Source organism: Sprattus sprattus, assembly GCF_963457725.1.
Source record: "Sprattus sprattus genome assembly, chromosome: 2".
NCBI lineage: Eukaryota > Metazoa > Chordata > Actinopteri > Clupeiformes > Clupeidae > Sprattus > Sprattus sprattus.
The window spans coordinates 50281271-50296270 of NC_137921.1; the positions used below are offsets into that span (position 1 = coordinate 50281271).

At 46.0% G+C, this 15000-nt stretch overlaps 1 protein-coding gene across 1 annotated transcript in view; it reads right to left on the reverse strand.

The window, feature by feature from the left end:
- xpr1a (xenotropic and polytropic retrovirus receptor 1a) overlaps nucleotides 1–15000 on the reverse strand; it is a 71769-nt gene that overhangs the window by 21235 nt on the left and 35534 nt on the right. Inside the window, exon 3 of the mRNA XM_080831772.1 lies at nucleotides 1303–1404. Within this exon, the coding sequence (XP_080687898.1) occupies nucleotides 1303–1404 (102 nt within the window). The remainder of the gene's footprint in view (nucleotides 1–1302; nucleotides 1405–15000) is intronic.

The window sequence follows — 15000 nt, forward strand, 5'->3', positions numbered from 1 at the left end:
AAAAATACTGTAAAAGTCACATGGTATCCCCTTGTGTTTATAAACCTGTTGCAAAACAATAAACACTCTTTGGAAGCCTTTTACATTTAAATTTTAAAATTACATTAACTTTAAAAGTTCAAAGATGGTGATGGTGTCTGGTGCTGGTGTTAGCCCAGTTAGTTTGGCCACTCACTTAACTGAGAGGAAAAGCATGGAGCTGACTCAGTTCCCACCTGTAGAGAAAATATGAGGAACCAGCAAGCACTCACAGCTACTACCCAAGATTGTATTATTACGGACTGAGGCATAGTGAGAGAGACATCACACTAATGAGGTAGTGCCTGTGGTCACCTCTCACAGAACACACACACTGCAGGTCTCAGCTACAAAAGAATCATTAGGACAGTCACTGTTTGCTGTAGGGCAGTGAGAGTCTGAGGTGAGGTGAAGTGTGTAATGCACTAAAAGAGGGGTGGGGGGTTGTTTTTCAATGGGGCTGGAGGTGGTGGTGGTGGTGGTGGGCAGAGATTTTTTCCAGGGAAGTTGGCATGCCAGCCGGGTTTATTTTAGTCAGCCTGGCACACCTACAGAACTCAGAGGAGAAAAATGCTTTGCCCCAGAGACACAAAAAGATAGTGTCTCAAGTCAACAACCATAAGGAAGGTTTTACTAAATAATTAACGATTACTGACCACAAGTCATGAGTATTATATTGTAGTACTTTTAATCATGTAGTACTGAGCACTAAATAAGCATTAGTATCATTAGAAGTCAACAATGATATCACTTTAACAGGTTTCTTTGACAATGACATTTGTCAAACTGAATGCCATTAAAACGTTTTTTTTTTTTTTCATGGTTGGCCACTAGAGGTGCTGTTGTACCTTGTCTCTCCATCGGCACTCGGCATGGTTGTTTTGACCTGTTTCACTTCACACGCAGACTATGTGCATATGTCCAGAAATAACCCAGGAGCCCTCTGTCACATTGTCACACTCACAAACACTATTCCCAGACGCTTACCTTCACACTTCCTGCTAGCGGTGTGCTAGGGTGGTAAGACAAAGTCATGCGAAGAATTCGAACACACACACACACACACAAAACACACACATTTTACAGCAGGCTATGTTGTCCTGGCTTCTGATTACTTCCCTTTAGGTTCCTTAGGTGGTCAAACATATATATATATACTGTGTACACACACACACACACACACAAACACAAAAACACACAAAGACCAAAGTCATGGCCACAAAGACACATACATAAAGTAATGATGTGGATATTAAACGTATTGTGTATGTGAGAAAGAATCACCTGAATAGAATGTGTTGATTTTGGAGAGCTCCTTCTCGCATGTCTGGAAGAACTTCTCCTCAAACTTAGCATAGTACCTTTTGACCGTGTCTTCATCCGTAACTGAGGAGAGAACAGAGAAAGAAGACGTTTTCATTGTTAGTTTCAGGGTCAACAAAATGAAAATAAATCGAGTACATGATCTATACTAATAGCAGAGGCAAGCACTTGTGTGGGTGAGGCCTTATTCTAAAGCCTTAATCAATGGTGTCTGCTTATTGGGGCATTTCAACTTAATTAAATAAACATACAGTTGTTCTGAAATATCTGCACAGCTCACGTTAGTGTAGCAAAGAGGAGTATTTATCCTGCATCCTGCTGAGCAGGGTGAGAGGATCAGCAAAACAGCTGACCCAGTCTAAGATCCACCTTGATCGGGTCGGTTCGGACTGGACAGGCCCGGACCCACAGTCAGACACAATCTGGGCTCTGTGTCTGTGTCTGTGTCTCAGTGTGAGCCACACTTGGGTTAAACATCCCAATTATCTGCTAGCCTGCAGTTTCACAATCCCAGGGGGGCCTGAGCCCTCGGGGTCGGGGGTGGGGGTTCTCTGTTTCGGTTTGATCTCCACCCTCCACACGCCCCACCTACCCTCCAGTGGCTTCCTCTGTGCTTCTGTCATGGACAAAACTCAACTCCGCCCTCAAGCCTCCCGGCCATTATGGTTCAGTTATTCTGATAGCAACCATGCTACAAATATCTGTTGCTGTGGCACCTTCTCAACACAACCAGCAACCCCCCCCCATCAACACATACACACACACACACACGCACACACACACACACACACAGACACACACACACACACACACACACCCACACACACACAAAAACCACCCTCCCACAAACAAACACTCAATAACAGCAGAATATGAATGAGACTCCGCCTTCCCAAGGACAGAGAGGCAGCAGAAAAAAACCTAGGGAAACAAAGAAAGAAAAACTGAAAAAAAAACACAGAAAGAAAAATGGCAGAAAAACAGGGAAAAGAACTGCTAAAAAAAACAGAGGACAGCATTTAGAGAACATTTATATTTCTGCTGATTGTAACGTTACGCTGATTGAACAGCACAGCAACACAATGTCCCTGATTGGTAGTAAGAGAAAAGCAGAGTGAGAGGGGCCACAAATAGCGACTATCAAAATTAACAGAATGCCAAACTATCTGTATGTTTGTTGTAATTCTTAGAATCTTATTATAATCTAAAACATTTTTTTTTGTATTTATCATACTTTTTTTATTTACAATTTTTATTGTATGAATTCTGTGCATTATATCTGTCCTTCTATGTGTGTATGTAATTTGTGTAATATGTATGTTTTTAATCAGCTTTCGCAATGACATTCATTCCAATAAAGCTTCTTTAATTGAATTGAATTAAGAGAGAGAGGGAGTGAAAGAGAGGGCGATAGAGAAAGAGGTAGTGTGAGAGAGATTGAGAGAGCGATATAGAGAGGGAGTGTGAGAAGGAGCGAGAGAGGCCAAAGTACAGAGAGTGGAGCAGAGACAGACAGAGATGGATGGATGGATAGACAGACAGACAGAGCAGAGGTAGATGGAGATAGAGATACACAGATAAAAAGAAATTAGAGAGAGAGAGAGAGAGAGAGAGAGAGAGAGAGAGAGCGACAGAGAGGCAGAGTGTGTGTGTGTAGGTGGAAGGATCTCTGTAACCCTGAGCTTTCCTGTGGGAGGATCCATCTCTATATGGCACTAGAAAGCCTTTCAGTGGCAGCGCTTAGATGGAAAGGTGTTTAGTGTTGCGCTCCTTTTCATGATAAACATTCCCAAGGCTGTTCAGAGCTCAGGGGTCAGTCCTCTGCTCTCTCTAGCACAGTGGGAGAACGACACAGAGGTGCCTTTAGAAAACAGCACACATAAAGCTGCAGTCCAAGCACTACACTGCAGTCTCTAAAGTGATACGAGAAATATGGTTGTTGTTAATTAAGCTAAACAGCAATGGAATTAAAGGATAGCGGAAGCTCGGCACTTTTGGTGAAGTAAACGGTTATTCATGAGAAGGTGCAGTGAATTAGAGCGGGATCAGTACATTTGCATGTCAATAAGTGCAAAGAAGTCCATGATGAGAAAGAAGTTCCCCATCAATTAAAATGAAGGAGCATATGCCTCTCTGTTACAGGAGGGGAAGTGTAAGGTGGGTGGTTGACTGAGGGGGGTAGTCTGGGTGATGACATCTGATGAAACAGGAAGAAAAAACTCACTGGAGGGCAAAGCAAACAGAACACAGAGGAAGAGAGAAAGAATGACCCCCTGCACTCATCTTTCTCCTTCTAATTTTCTTTTTTTTCTATATCTCTAGCTCCAGCTCAAGCTCCAGCTCCAGCTCCGGCCATTTTGAAGACCCTTGCTGTCCCCCTGGAGTCTATGGGTCAGATGTTCTAACAAAGAGAGTGGGAGAGTGGGTGAGAGAGCGATAGAGAGAGAGAGAGAGAGAGAGAGAGATGACAGAGGGTGAGAAAGGGAGAGAGGGAAAGAGAGAGAGAGAGAGGGTGGGAGAGAAAAAGAGAGAGAGTGAGAGAGAGAGAGAGGGAAAGAGAGAGAGATCGGAGGAGAGAGAGGAAGACAGAGATGGAGAGAAGAAAATACAGATAGAAAAACATAGAGCGGAAAAGTGAGTGACATGAAAAATTGTAGCATTTGACCACAGTACAAGGTCTCTATTTTCACTATTTCATTATTTCACCGTTTGAACAGCCTGTGCAGAAATCAGCCTAATTCCATTAAGGAGAGCCAACAGAAGGTCCTGGCCATGTGCAGAGGAGTAGGTGAGAGGAGGAGAGATGACAGACCATCAGACGGTCACGGCAATCCTCCTGATTTCTATCGACTGCACAAAGCTCCCCTATGCCATCCATTACTGCTGCACCACAACTGAACCCAACTACAGGGAGGAGTAGTGCACACACAAGCACACAATAGTCTTGTCAGCGGATGTCAGGCTGTAACCGTAGGCTCCAGCTGCTGACATTTGACTGATGTGTGCGATTCAAATCCTCCAGGGAGAGTGTGTGTGCATGTGTATGTTTGTGTGTGTGTGTGTGTGTGTGTGTGTGTGTCCAGGGAGAGTGTGTGTGCATGTGTGTGTATGTTCAGGGAGAGTGTGTGGCGTGATACTGAGCTTTGGAGCAGACATGACCCGTCTGTGTGTGCTTCTACCACTTCCCAGTGATGGATGTGTGGGCTCAGGTTCCCCTGTTTCCATCTCTACGCTTGCGTGTGGAACAGTGGAATCAGTGGAATCAGTGCTGAATTGCTGCTCCTCCCTCTCACAGCCTAGCGCTGGTGATGATCCAAGAACACCAATATCTGCTCGTCAAACAAACCTGCTTGGGCAGATCAATCAGACGCGGCCCACCTGGGCCCCCACGGCTCAGATCTCATCAGAGGAGATGAAAAGCACAGCTAACTCACGGCTGATCTTCTGTGGGAGGATTTAATTTGCCCTTATTGCTTTTCAGCGGGAGTGCAACACCATCACTTTCCTCGCTTACAACAAAGTAAGAGAAACAGAACAACTCTTCACTGCGAGCTCAACACCCGGGTCAGAGGAGCAGAACCTCTGGTGCTGTTCTGGGGTGAAACGGGCCACCAGCTGGAACACATGAAGCAGTAAACGACCTCCACAGCACAGGGAGCCGAAAAGAAGGAAAAGCTCTAGTGCTCTGGAGCAACCAAGGACATGTCACTTCATCAATGAATACATGAAAAAAAGATTGTAGGAAGGCAGAGAGAGAGGGGCAGGGGGTGAGAGAGAGAGGAGGAGAGAGGAAGAGAGAGAGCGAGGGAGAGAGAGAAGGGAGAAAGGTAGAGAGAGAGAAGAAAATACAAACAGAAAAAATACAGAAGCAGGAAGAAAAGAGGAGAAATAGAGGGAAAATAAAAGAAAACCTAAGAGAAGAATGTGTCTGAGATGTAAATCACTACCAACTCATTTTAAACTAATAAGTAAAGTGGCAGATTGTCTTAAAACGTCTCATCCACTCTGATCATTTCAGCACTCTGGACAGCTCCGCGTGGTCCTCTTTAAGGAATCCACAGCTGCTTCATACTACATACCTCGTACTACAACAAGTTCATACTCGTTCACCATAAATACAACATGGAAATTTTATATTTACCATCAATTATGTTCTCATTAACATAAGAGAACATATATATAAATATATATATATATATAACCACAATAACCACAACCACAACCACAATTGCAATAGTTTTAAAATCCTTGCCCTATGTTGCCTATGTAGTGGAAAACAATACCATAAAAACACAGATAGTATTCTAAGAGAGGAAAAACATGAAGGGGCATCTCAGTGAGTTCATTGGGGGAGGGGGCCCTTAGCCAGCCCCTATGTGATAAATAAATGATGAGAGTACAGACACATCCAGACTTAGACTCACACACACACACACACACACACACACACACACACACACACACACACACACACACACACACACACACACACACACACACACACACACACACTGCTATGCCACATCTTCAACTGGGGGTGTGTGTTTTACAGGGTCACAACACACACATTGTTTTAAAACAGCACCTCGGGAGCATGAGCTGAATAATGATGAAGCGTTAAACCCAAATGAGGGACGGCCCTCTCAGTGTTCTATAGGGACTGATGGAGTATTTTCTTTGTTTTACATTTCCGTTGTATTTTCCTTGTGTCTGATCTCTACGAGGCTTACTGGAGCACATGTGGACATGAATTATAGAAACTGTGTGGTGGTGATGGTGTGTGTGTGTGTGTGTGTGTGTGTGTGTGTGTGTGTGTGTGTGTGTGTGTGTGTGTGTGTGTGTGTGTGTATGTATGTATGTGTGTGTTTACATGGACAATATCATTTCTATCCCGGTTGGAGATAGCATCTGTTATTATGCTGTAGGTGAGGACTAGGAGAGAGCACTGGCTCCACTCCTCTATCTCTACTCCCCACAGCCCACCTCATTAAATACCCAAAGACTTGAGATCGGCCCCTATCTCTGTCCCCCTTTGTTCAGATGATGACTCTGCCTGTATGAGCTGCCCTGTCCTGCCCTGTCCTGCTCTGTACTTATCTGGTGGCGTCCAGCCGAGGGGTTTAAATCACCCTAATGAAATGAGAGGGAGTGCATGTGTGTGTGTGTGTGAGGGGCTGCGGCTGGCGATGGGGAACTCTCTTATGCAGCGGTTTGTTTATGGCGCCAGTGGAATTAAAAGGATTAGACAGGGTAATAATTTGCCTTCCCGTTGGTACTCTGTCAACAGGCTGCAGAGGGGTGGGGGTGAGTGTGGGGGTTGGGGATGGGAGGGTCCAGTGCAGTTCTGGAGTTGGGTTGGGGGCAGCAGCTGTGATGGAGAGAGAAAGACTGAGGCTCCAAAAACAACGCCTTTCCGGTCCTCCTCCTTCAGAATATCCTACTTCTGCCACCACTCTCTGAAACTGCACTCTTTAACTGCCCCAAACATCCTACAAACAGAACCAGCCCTCCAGATTCCCCTCCATCAACATCACCCAAATACACTCCTGGTACCACCACCCCCTTAATCTGCCCTCTGCCACCCTTCTCCGCACCCCCCTCCATCATCAGCTCCCACACCTCTCTGCACCTCCCTCCCGCAGGAACACAGGATGGAGAGATGAAACAAAGTCGGGGCGAAACAGCCCCCGTCCCCATCCCCCCCATCTCCAACCCCCTCTCTCACTCTCCCGCCAGCAGCAATTTAACCCTCACAACTTCTAGACCATTAACAATGCACATTAAACCGCAATAACAAGTTCCTCATGCAATAGAAGAACAGAGAGAGCATTATAATAACAGACTCTGGTGTATGTTATCTGCTGTAATGCACTAAACAAACATTTAAACCACCATCCTTCGTTCTGTAACACTGTATATTAGTATATTACAACACAACCTGACGGACATCTGTCTGAGCAGAGTAAACAGACGCTCTGGTCCATTCAAAGAAGAAGCAGCACTAAGACTTGAGAGTGCTAGAGAGTGAAGGGGAAAAGGTGGGAGGAAAGAAGAGAGAGAGAGAGGAGAGAGGAGAGGAGAGGAGAGGAGAGGAGAGGAGAGGAGAGGAGAGAAGAGAGAGGAGAGGGGAGAGGACAGAAGAGAAGAGAGAGGTGAGAGGAAAAGAGAGAGGAAAGAGGAGAGGAGGGGCTTGAATATTGATTGAGCTCGGAGGGCAGGGGGAAACACACTGTGATGGGGGTCATGAAAAATTCAGCTCCCTTTCCTATTATTGCAAATCATCTCTTCAGGCTAGAGAAGAGGCAACAGTTATTGCTCTGACTGTGCAAGGATAAACACTGAGAGGGAAGAGAGAGTGTGTTGTGTGTGTGTGTGTGTGTGTGTGTGTGTGTGTGTGTGTGTGTGTGTGTGTGTGTGTGTGTGTGTGTGTGTGTGTCTGTGTGTAAATCTCTAACTCTTTTGAGAAAAACAAATAGTGAAATTGATTTGTATTGTAAGAACTGAAGGAACTGCATTCATCTGCTATCAATCCTTAAATTGTTCAGAGAGAAATAAGGACAAAAGTCCTATTATCTAGTTCTCTCTGAGCCACACAATAAAGGCTTTTTCACTAAAGAGCTCTACATAGGGGGCGAGAGGGCAACGACATGTCATCTCACAGTTTAGATGGCATGAAAGATTGTTGAAACATCTCAATGTCAAAATGTCAGACAAAGCAACTGGAACTAATTTCTGTAAGAAAAGACTGTGCTGTAAGAACAGACTACAAACTGACTTTTCTGTCGGTAAATGACATGTCTAGGCTCCAAGTTTATGTCTGTTTCAATTGCTTGTTGGAAATACAACTAATCTGGAAAGAGTCAATTAAAGGGAAAACATCCTTGTTTGAGTTCCTTAATTTGTGTCTGAAGAGAAGCCTCTGGCCCTCTGCCCTATCTGCGGCCTACTTCCTGCAGTGGCACAGGAAGGAAAAGTGACTTTCTCCTGCCCATCAATGTCTCCATCCACAAACATAATATCACTCAAAACTTCAGAAGGAAAGGCTCTGTCTGAAAACTCTAATTGGTGGGAAAGTCGTCTAACTGGAGGCCCAGTTCAGACAGGACTCATGCTTAATGTCCAGCTGGATGTCCCCTAATGGAGACGTCAAACCTAATGGAGATGTCAAATGCTGGTCAGAAGCTATTTCCTTCCTCTCAAATGATGGTCCTGCGATTGGCTTAGACAGCATCATATGACCATGAAAAAAACTAATCAGAACGGTCGGAACAAAACATACAGTCATGCATCCCCAGTCCTCAATTTTGGTGACCTGAAATGTTTGTTATGACAACAACAATAACTTTTAATTTTTACTCAAAACAACACTGCCAATACGTATCTGTATTATTATATGCATACACATCAAAAGACCATATCTAGCAAAGCATCCAGCTATAATTGACAACACCACATAAACTTTAACAATGGTTGCCAGGGCTTACAAACATGTATGCGTCAGATTATGCTTTCATATCAGAAGCTTATTAGCTGTGGTATATATATATTATAAGCTGAGGTATACATTTACTATCTAATAATAATCAGAGGAAGATTATCGCTAAACCAATCCAAGGTTAGCGCTCACTCAGGATGCCTTAAATGTTTGCTGACGCACATGATGAGAGTCATTTATTACCCTGCTTACGGGAGAAAGACTTTCCCAGGGTCATCAAAACCAGTAAGTAAATGGGAGAAGCCCCAGACTATAGCTCAATGTAATGGGCCCATACATTAAGCTCCAACCACCCTGCATTTAATCCCATTTAGCGCACCATTAAGGAATGAAACCTCTCCTGTGCCCGAGCGCTGTGATGTGGAGGTCTAACCACCAAAGCAGACCTGTCAAGAAACTGAGAGCGTCTGAGGCGATGTGAAGATTGTGTTTGGACTTCTGAACACACTCCGCCTCCTCTATCGTCTCTCCTGCTGGCTATCGTCTCCATATCTCCGTTTTTCAAACGCAGGAAACAGAGGAGTGAAGTGCCTTCCTGCAGAGTCCACATGCACGTCTGCATCAGTGTCTGCCTCTCGGCCTGTCTGTCCACCTGCACGCCTGCATCAGTGTCTGCCTCTCGGCCTGTCTGTCCACCTGCACGCCTGCAGCAGTGTCTGCCTCTCGGCCTGTCTGTCCACCTGCACGCCTGCATCAGTGTCTGCCTCTCGGCCTGTCTGTCCACCTGCACGCCTGCAGCAGTGTCTGCCTCTCGGCCTGTCTGTCCACCTGCACGCCTGCATCAGTGTCTGCCTCTCGGCCTGTCTGTCCACCTGCACGCCTGCAGCAGTGTCTGCCTCTCGGCCTGCTCTCCTGTTGGTGAAGCTCTTATTTGATGTCCTCACGCACGCACGCGCGCGCGCACACACACACACACACACACACACACACACACACACACACACACACACACACACACACACACACACACACACACACACACACACACACACACACACACACACACACACACACACACACACACACACACACACACACACACACACACACACACACACACACACACACACACACACACACACACACACACACACCCAAGGGCACCATGTGGAGCTCAAAACCAAAAATCAATTTACGCAAATTAGATCTCCCTTAAAAATGCTCCTTATTGGTCCGGAAGAGGCTGTAGAAAGAGCGATATCTTATCCCGCACTCATAACCAGCCATAAAAGCTTCCACACAAACAGCTTCAAAACAAAGGGAGTCATACTGTTTGACATTGCCGTCATACCTAGCTTGCTCCAGCAACCAGCACCAGTACAGTGAGCCACGCTGTCCTCTATGGCCCTGGGAGATAGTTTCCCCCCTTTCAATGTAAGAGAGTCTAAACAGTGTGTTTGTGTGTGTGGGGGGGGGGGGGGTTTGCAGGTGACCTTGCGGCATGGAAACTGCTCAGTGTCAGGAGGCAGGAGGCCAGCAGGAGAGGGGGTGAGGGTGAGGGATTTGCACATGTGCCACAGGCATCCGAGAGGGCAGCCCCACAGCGGACAGGGAATACCAGCCCTAACCGCCTCTGTTTATACATCCACCACATGGCCACAACATTCCTCCTACAGCTCCATCATGGAAGCTCTGGGAGCCAGAGAGTCTACAGACAGGGAGGAGTACAGGCCACAGCATTAGCCATCACACATGAGACAGACGCTCACTGTCACTCAGCATCATGACTCATCAGGCCAACAACAACAAACACATCTACAGGACAACAACAACAAACACATCTAGTACAGGACAACAACAACAAACACATCTACAGGACAACAACAACAAACACACAGGACAACACAACAAAGTACAGGGTTTCCATTTCTTTTCTTCTTTTCAAACAATGTGCCACATGACACTACGGGTAAAATAAGAACAAACTGTAAAAGACCTCTGAGTTAATTGTTAGTGTTAATCGATTATTATCATCAATTCATTACTAATTATTACTGATAAATAAACATTGTGTACAGACATATATGTAACTGTGTTTTCACTCTGTGGAATTTTTACAGCTGTTACACACGTCTAAGGCACAAGTGCTGATAAGGGGGTAAAAGTCTAGTAACGCTTCAGGGAAACATGGCCTCAGGTAATCTCATTAACCTTTGCATTCTCTCTTTCCTAACTGACAGATAACCCCTACGAGCAGCAGACTCCTTAATGGGATCAGAGTAGACGCAGCTGATCCCGTGCCACACAAGGGCCACAACCAGATCCGGCACAGAACCACTACGGAACCGCCTGCTGATTGGGCCGAGTGCAGTGCACATTGTTTTGATTTGACTGAGAGGGAGCAACACACACACACACACGCAGAGAGAGACCACAACAGACTGAGAGGGAGCAACACACACACACACACACACGCAGAGAGAGGCCACGACAGACCGAGAGGGAATGGCACTATTACTGTGCATAATCCATTACAGCCCGAGATTACGCATGGCGCTGCCTGAACAAACACAATCAAGACTGAACCAGAGGGAGTGAAGACAGAGGCATGCAGTACACATGCTTTGTGTAATCCTGAGAGAGGGGGGGGGGGGGATTCCTAATGAGAGAGAGAGAAAGGGGGGGGAAGAGATTCCAAATGAGAGAGAAAGAGACAGAGTGATACAGAGAATAAGAAAAAAAGGGAGTGGTAGAGAAAGCAAGAGGCAGGGAGAGAAAGAGAGAGTGATACAGAGAGGGAGAGGGAGGGGACTGATATTCCTGGAACTGATAAAGCGGTTTCATGCCTTATCACCAGCTCATAATGAAACCTGAGACCAGCTGCTTTGTCATCGTTCCACTGGAGTCCATCCCACACTTGCACTGCATGGCCTCTGCAAGCCCCCTTTACACGCCACCTTTATCCTGTGTGTGTGATTGTGTGTGTGTGTGTGTGTGTGTGTGGGTGGGTGGGTGGTCACGCCTCATTGGCAACATAAAGGGAACACACTGCTTATGGTCTCATCCCATCACACAATCGTCACACACACAGAGACTGGAATTAATAACCGGCCTCAGTCTGCTAACCGCGTTCCCTCAGATAACCCCACACACACACATACACACACACATACATGCGCACACACCCACACACACACAGATGCACACACACACACACACACAGAAGCACACACACACACACAAACACACACACACACACACACACACACACACACACACACACACACAGAAGCACAGAAGCACACACACACACACACAGATGCACACACACACACACACACACAGATGCACACACACAGGCCGTAGCACTCTTGATGTCTTTTTCCTGGCTGATTTATGACTCAGAGGCAGCAGTATGGCGGCTGTGTCAGCCCTCCTCCTGTCATCCTCCCCTCTCCTCTTCTCCTCTCTTCCTCCTCCCCTCCTTCTGTCCTCCTTCCCTCTCCACCTCTCCTTCTCTTCATCCTCTCCCCTTTTCCTTCTCTTCATTCTCTCCCTTCTCCACCTCTTCCTCCTCTCAACCCCTCCTCTTCTCCTGCTCTGCTCGTTGGAGCGTAAGAAACAAGGGCGTCGTCAGTGTGGTTCTCATGAGGATACAGCTCTGTGCTTCTGCTACCCAAGACAGCACAACACGGAACATAGCACAGCACAACACACAACACAGCACAACACACAACACATCACAGCACAACCCATCTCAACACAACACAACACAGCACAACACACAACACAACACAGCACAGCACAACCCATCTCAACAAAGCACAGCCAAAACACAACACAACACAGCACAACACAGCACAACCCATCTCAACACAGCACAGCACAGCACAACACATAAAAGCATAACACAACAAAGAACAGAACAGAACACAGAACACAGCACAACACACAACACAACACAACACAACAAAGAACACAGAACACAGAACACAACACAGAACAGAACAGAACAGAGAACACAGCACACAGAACAGCACAACCCATCTCAACACAACACAACACACATTGTCCAGAGCAGTGTACTGTAGATTAGTCTACTGTAAAGTGGAGTACTGTGTAGTGTACTGTAGAGTATTGTTCTCTATACTGTATATCCACCTCTATATACTGTACAGTCGATGGCCCAGAGCAACACAGGACAGGACAGGACAAAAACCGCAAACCAATCCAGCTCAACATAATACATATACCCATGAATACACACACAGAGATGCACACAGACACACAGACACACACACCAGACACACACTAACACACCTGTCTGTCCTCTCTAACTCTTTGGGAAATGGAGAAGGAGGTGTTTAGCCTCAGGCTATGTTCAATTTACAAAAAGCCTTCAAGCAAAACCTTATCAGAGACAGTTTCCACTTGAGTTTTTTCCACTGCTTTATTTTAAAAGGGCCCTTTGCTGTCATCCCTGTATGCAATGCAGAGATCATGCAGATGCTGGGGGCTGTACGTATAATCCTGTGATCAGCACACAGATCAAATACTGATCTCTCACTTAGACTTGGAGGCTCACTTCTGCTTCTGCACAGAACACAACTCAAGGTTTTGACCTACTTGTAATACCGGCTCTGTCATCTACACACTAGATCGCAGAATATTACATGTTTTTCTGCTTTTTAAAGTATTTTTGATTTAATGAATAGCAGATGTGTGGGCTTTAGGAAACAGTGAGTTCTGTTTCCACAGGGACTGTGACATTTCATTCTCACACGCTGTGGTACTGTGTGTAGCCATTAGCAACCGTCTCCAGGGGTGATGCTATTGATGGCTACACGATGGCTTTCAGAGGAGAGTTCGCATCTGAATGAGCAGGTGCTGGGACTGTGTGTGTGTGTGCGGCGCACGTGTGAGAATGTGTGTGTGTGTCAGAGAGAGAGAGAGAGAGAAACAGGCAGAGGGATCTTTTTCAATTCAGTAGAATAAAGCTTTAATGCTTGTTTTGATTTGTCTTGACCAAATCCTTCATGTGTGACATTTCTAAATGTGAAGTATTCTGCTGAAGGAAGAGCGTGGAGGGCAACAGGAAATGAAAGAGGCGCTTTACTGCACATCATCATCATGCTGGCAATCAGTGGAGGAACAAAGAGATCAATACTGCTTTGATTAGACACGATCAGCAGCTTTGCACTGCATGACTCCAACCCACTAGCTAGCTCATGCCTCACGAGCAACATGGCCATCATTCACACGCCTTTGCTTTGCATAGCTGAAGAAGCGGGAAGAAGAGAGAAGAGGAGGAGGGGGGTTAGAGGGGCAAGAGCAGGCCAGTGTGTGTGTGTGTGGATATGTGTGTGTGTTTATATGTGTGTGTTTCTGTGTGTGCTTATGTGGGTGTGTTTATATGTGTGTCTGTGTGTGTGTGTGTCCTTATGTGTGTGTGTGTGCTTATGTGCCACATGTGAGAACTAGCTCAACAGGAGCAGTTAATGAGCACCTCTCGATAAACGACAATGATAATGTAGAGGGGTCAGGGAAAGAGAGAGAGTGTGTGTGTGTGTGTGTGTGTGTGTGTGTGTGTGTGTGTGTGAGTGTGTGTGTGTGTGTGTGTGTGTGTGTGTGTGTGACACTCTGTGAGAGGGGAGTGATTGAGAAGATGAGCGATAAATCCAGCCTATTAAAGCACAGAGGGGGATGACTGGAAGTTGTACCCAAGGGAATCACAAACACACACACACACTGAGGTACACACCCACACACACACACACACACACACACACACACACAAAGACACACACACAAAGACACACACACACACACACACACACACACACACACACACACACACACACTTGTGCAAGCCCTGCCAGATCGTCATGATGGATGTGACAACAGACAGCATTTCATTGGAGAGCTGTGAGCACAATCTGATTTGATCTGGTCACTTATTCATTAAAAACAGCCCTAATGGCCCAGCAGGGAGCATAAAGGCCGCTGCCGCCCACCGCCCCGAGGAGGGGACATTTATTCTGGGCCAACATGACAGGTCGGGGTTAAAGCAGCCGGCGTTAAACTACTTATACTGGAGATATACATGATGAGTATGTACTAACTGAGACACACTAAAGCAGCCAACATTAAACTATGCATACTGGAGATACACATGAGTATCAGTACCTTAACATGCCTAGTTCACGCTTACTGTGCACTTCTTT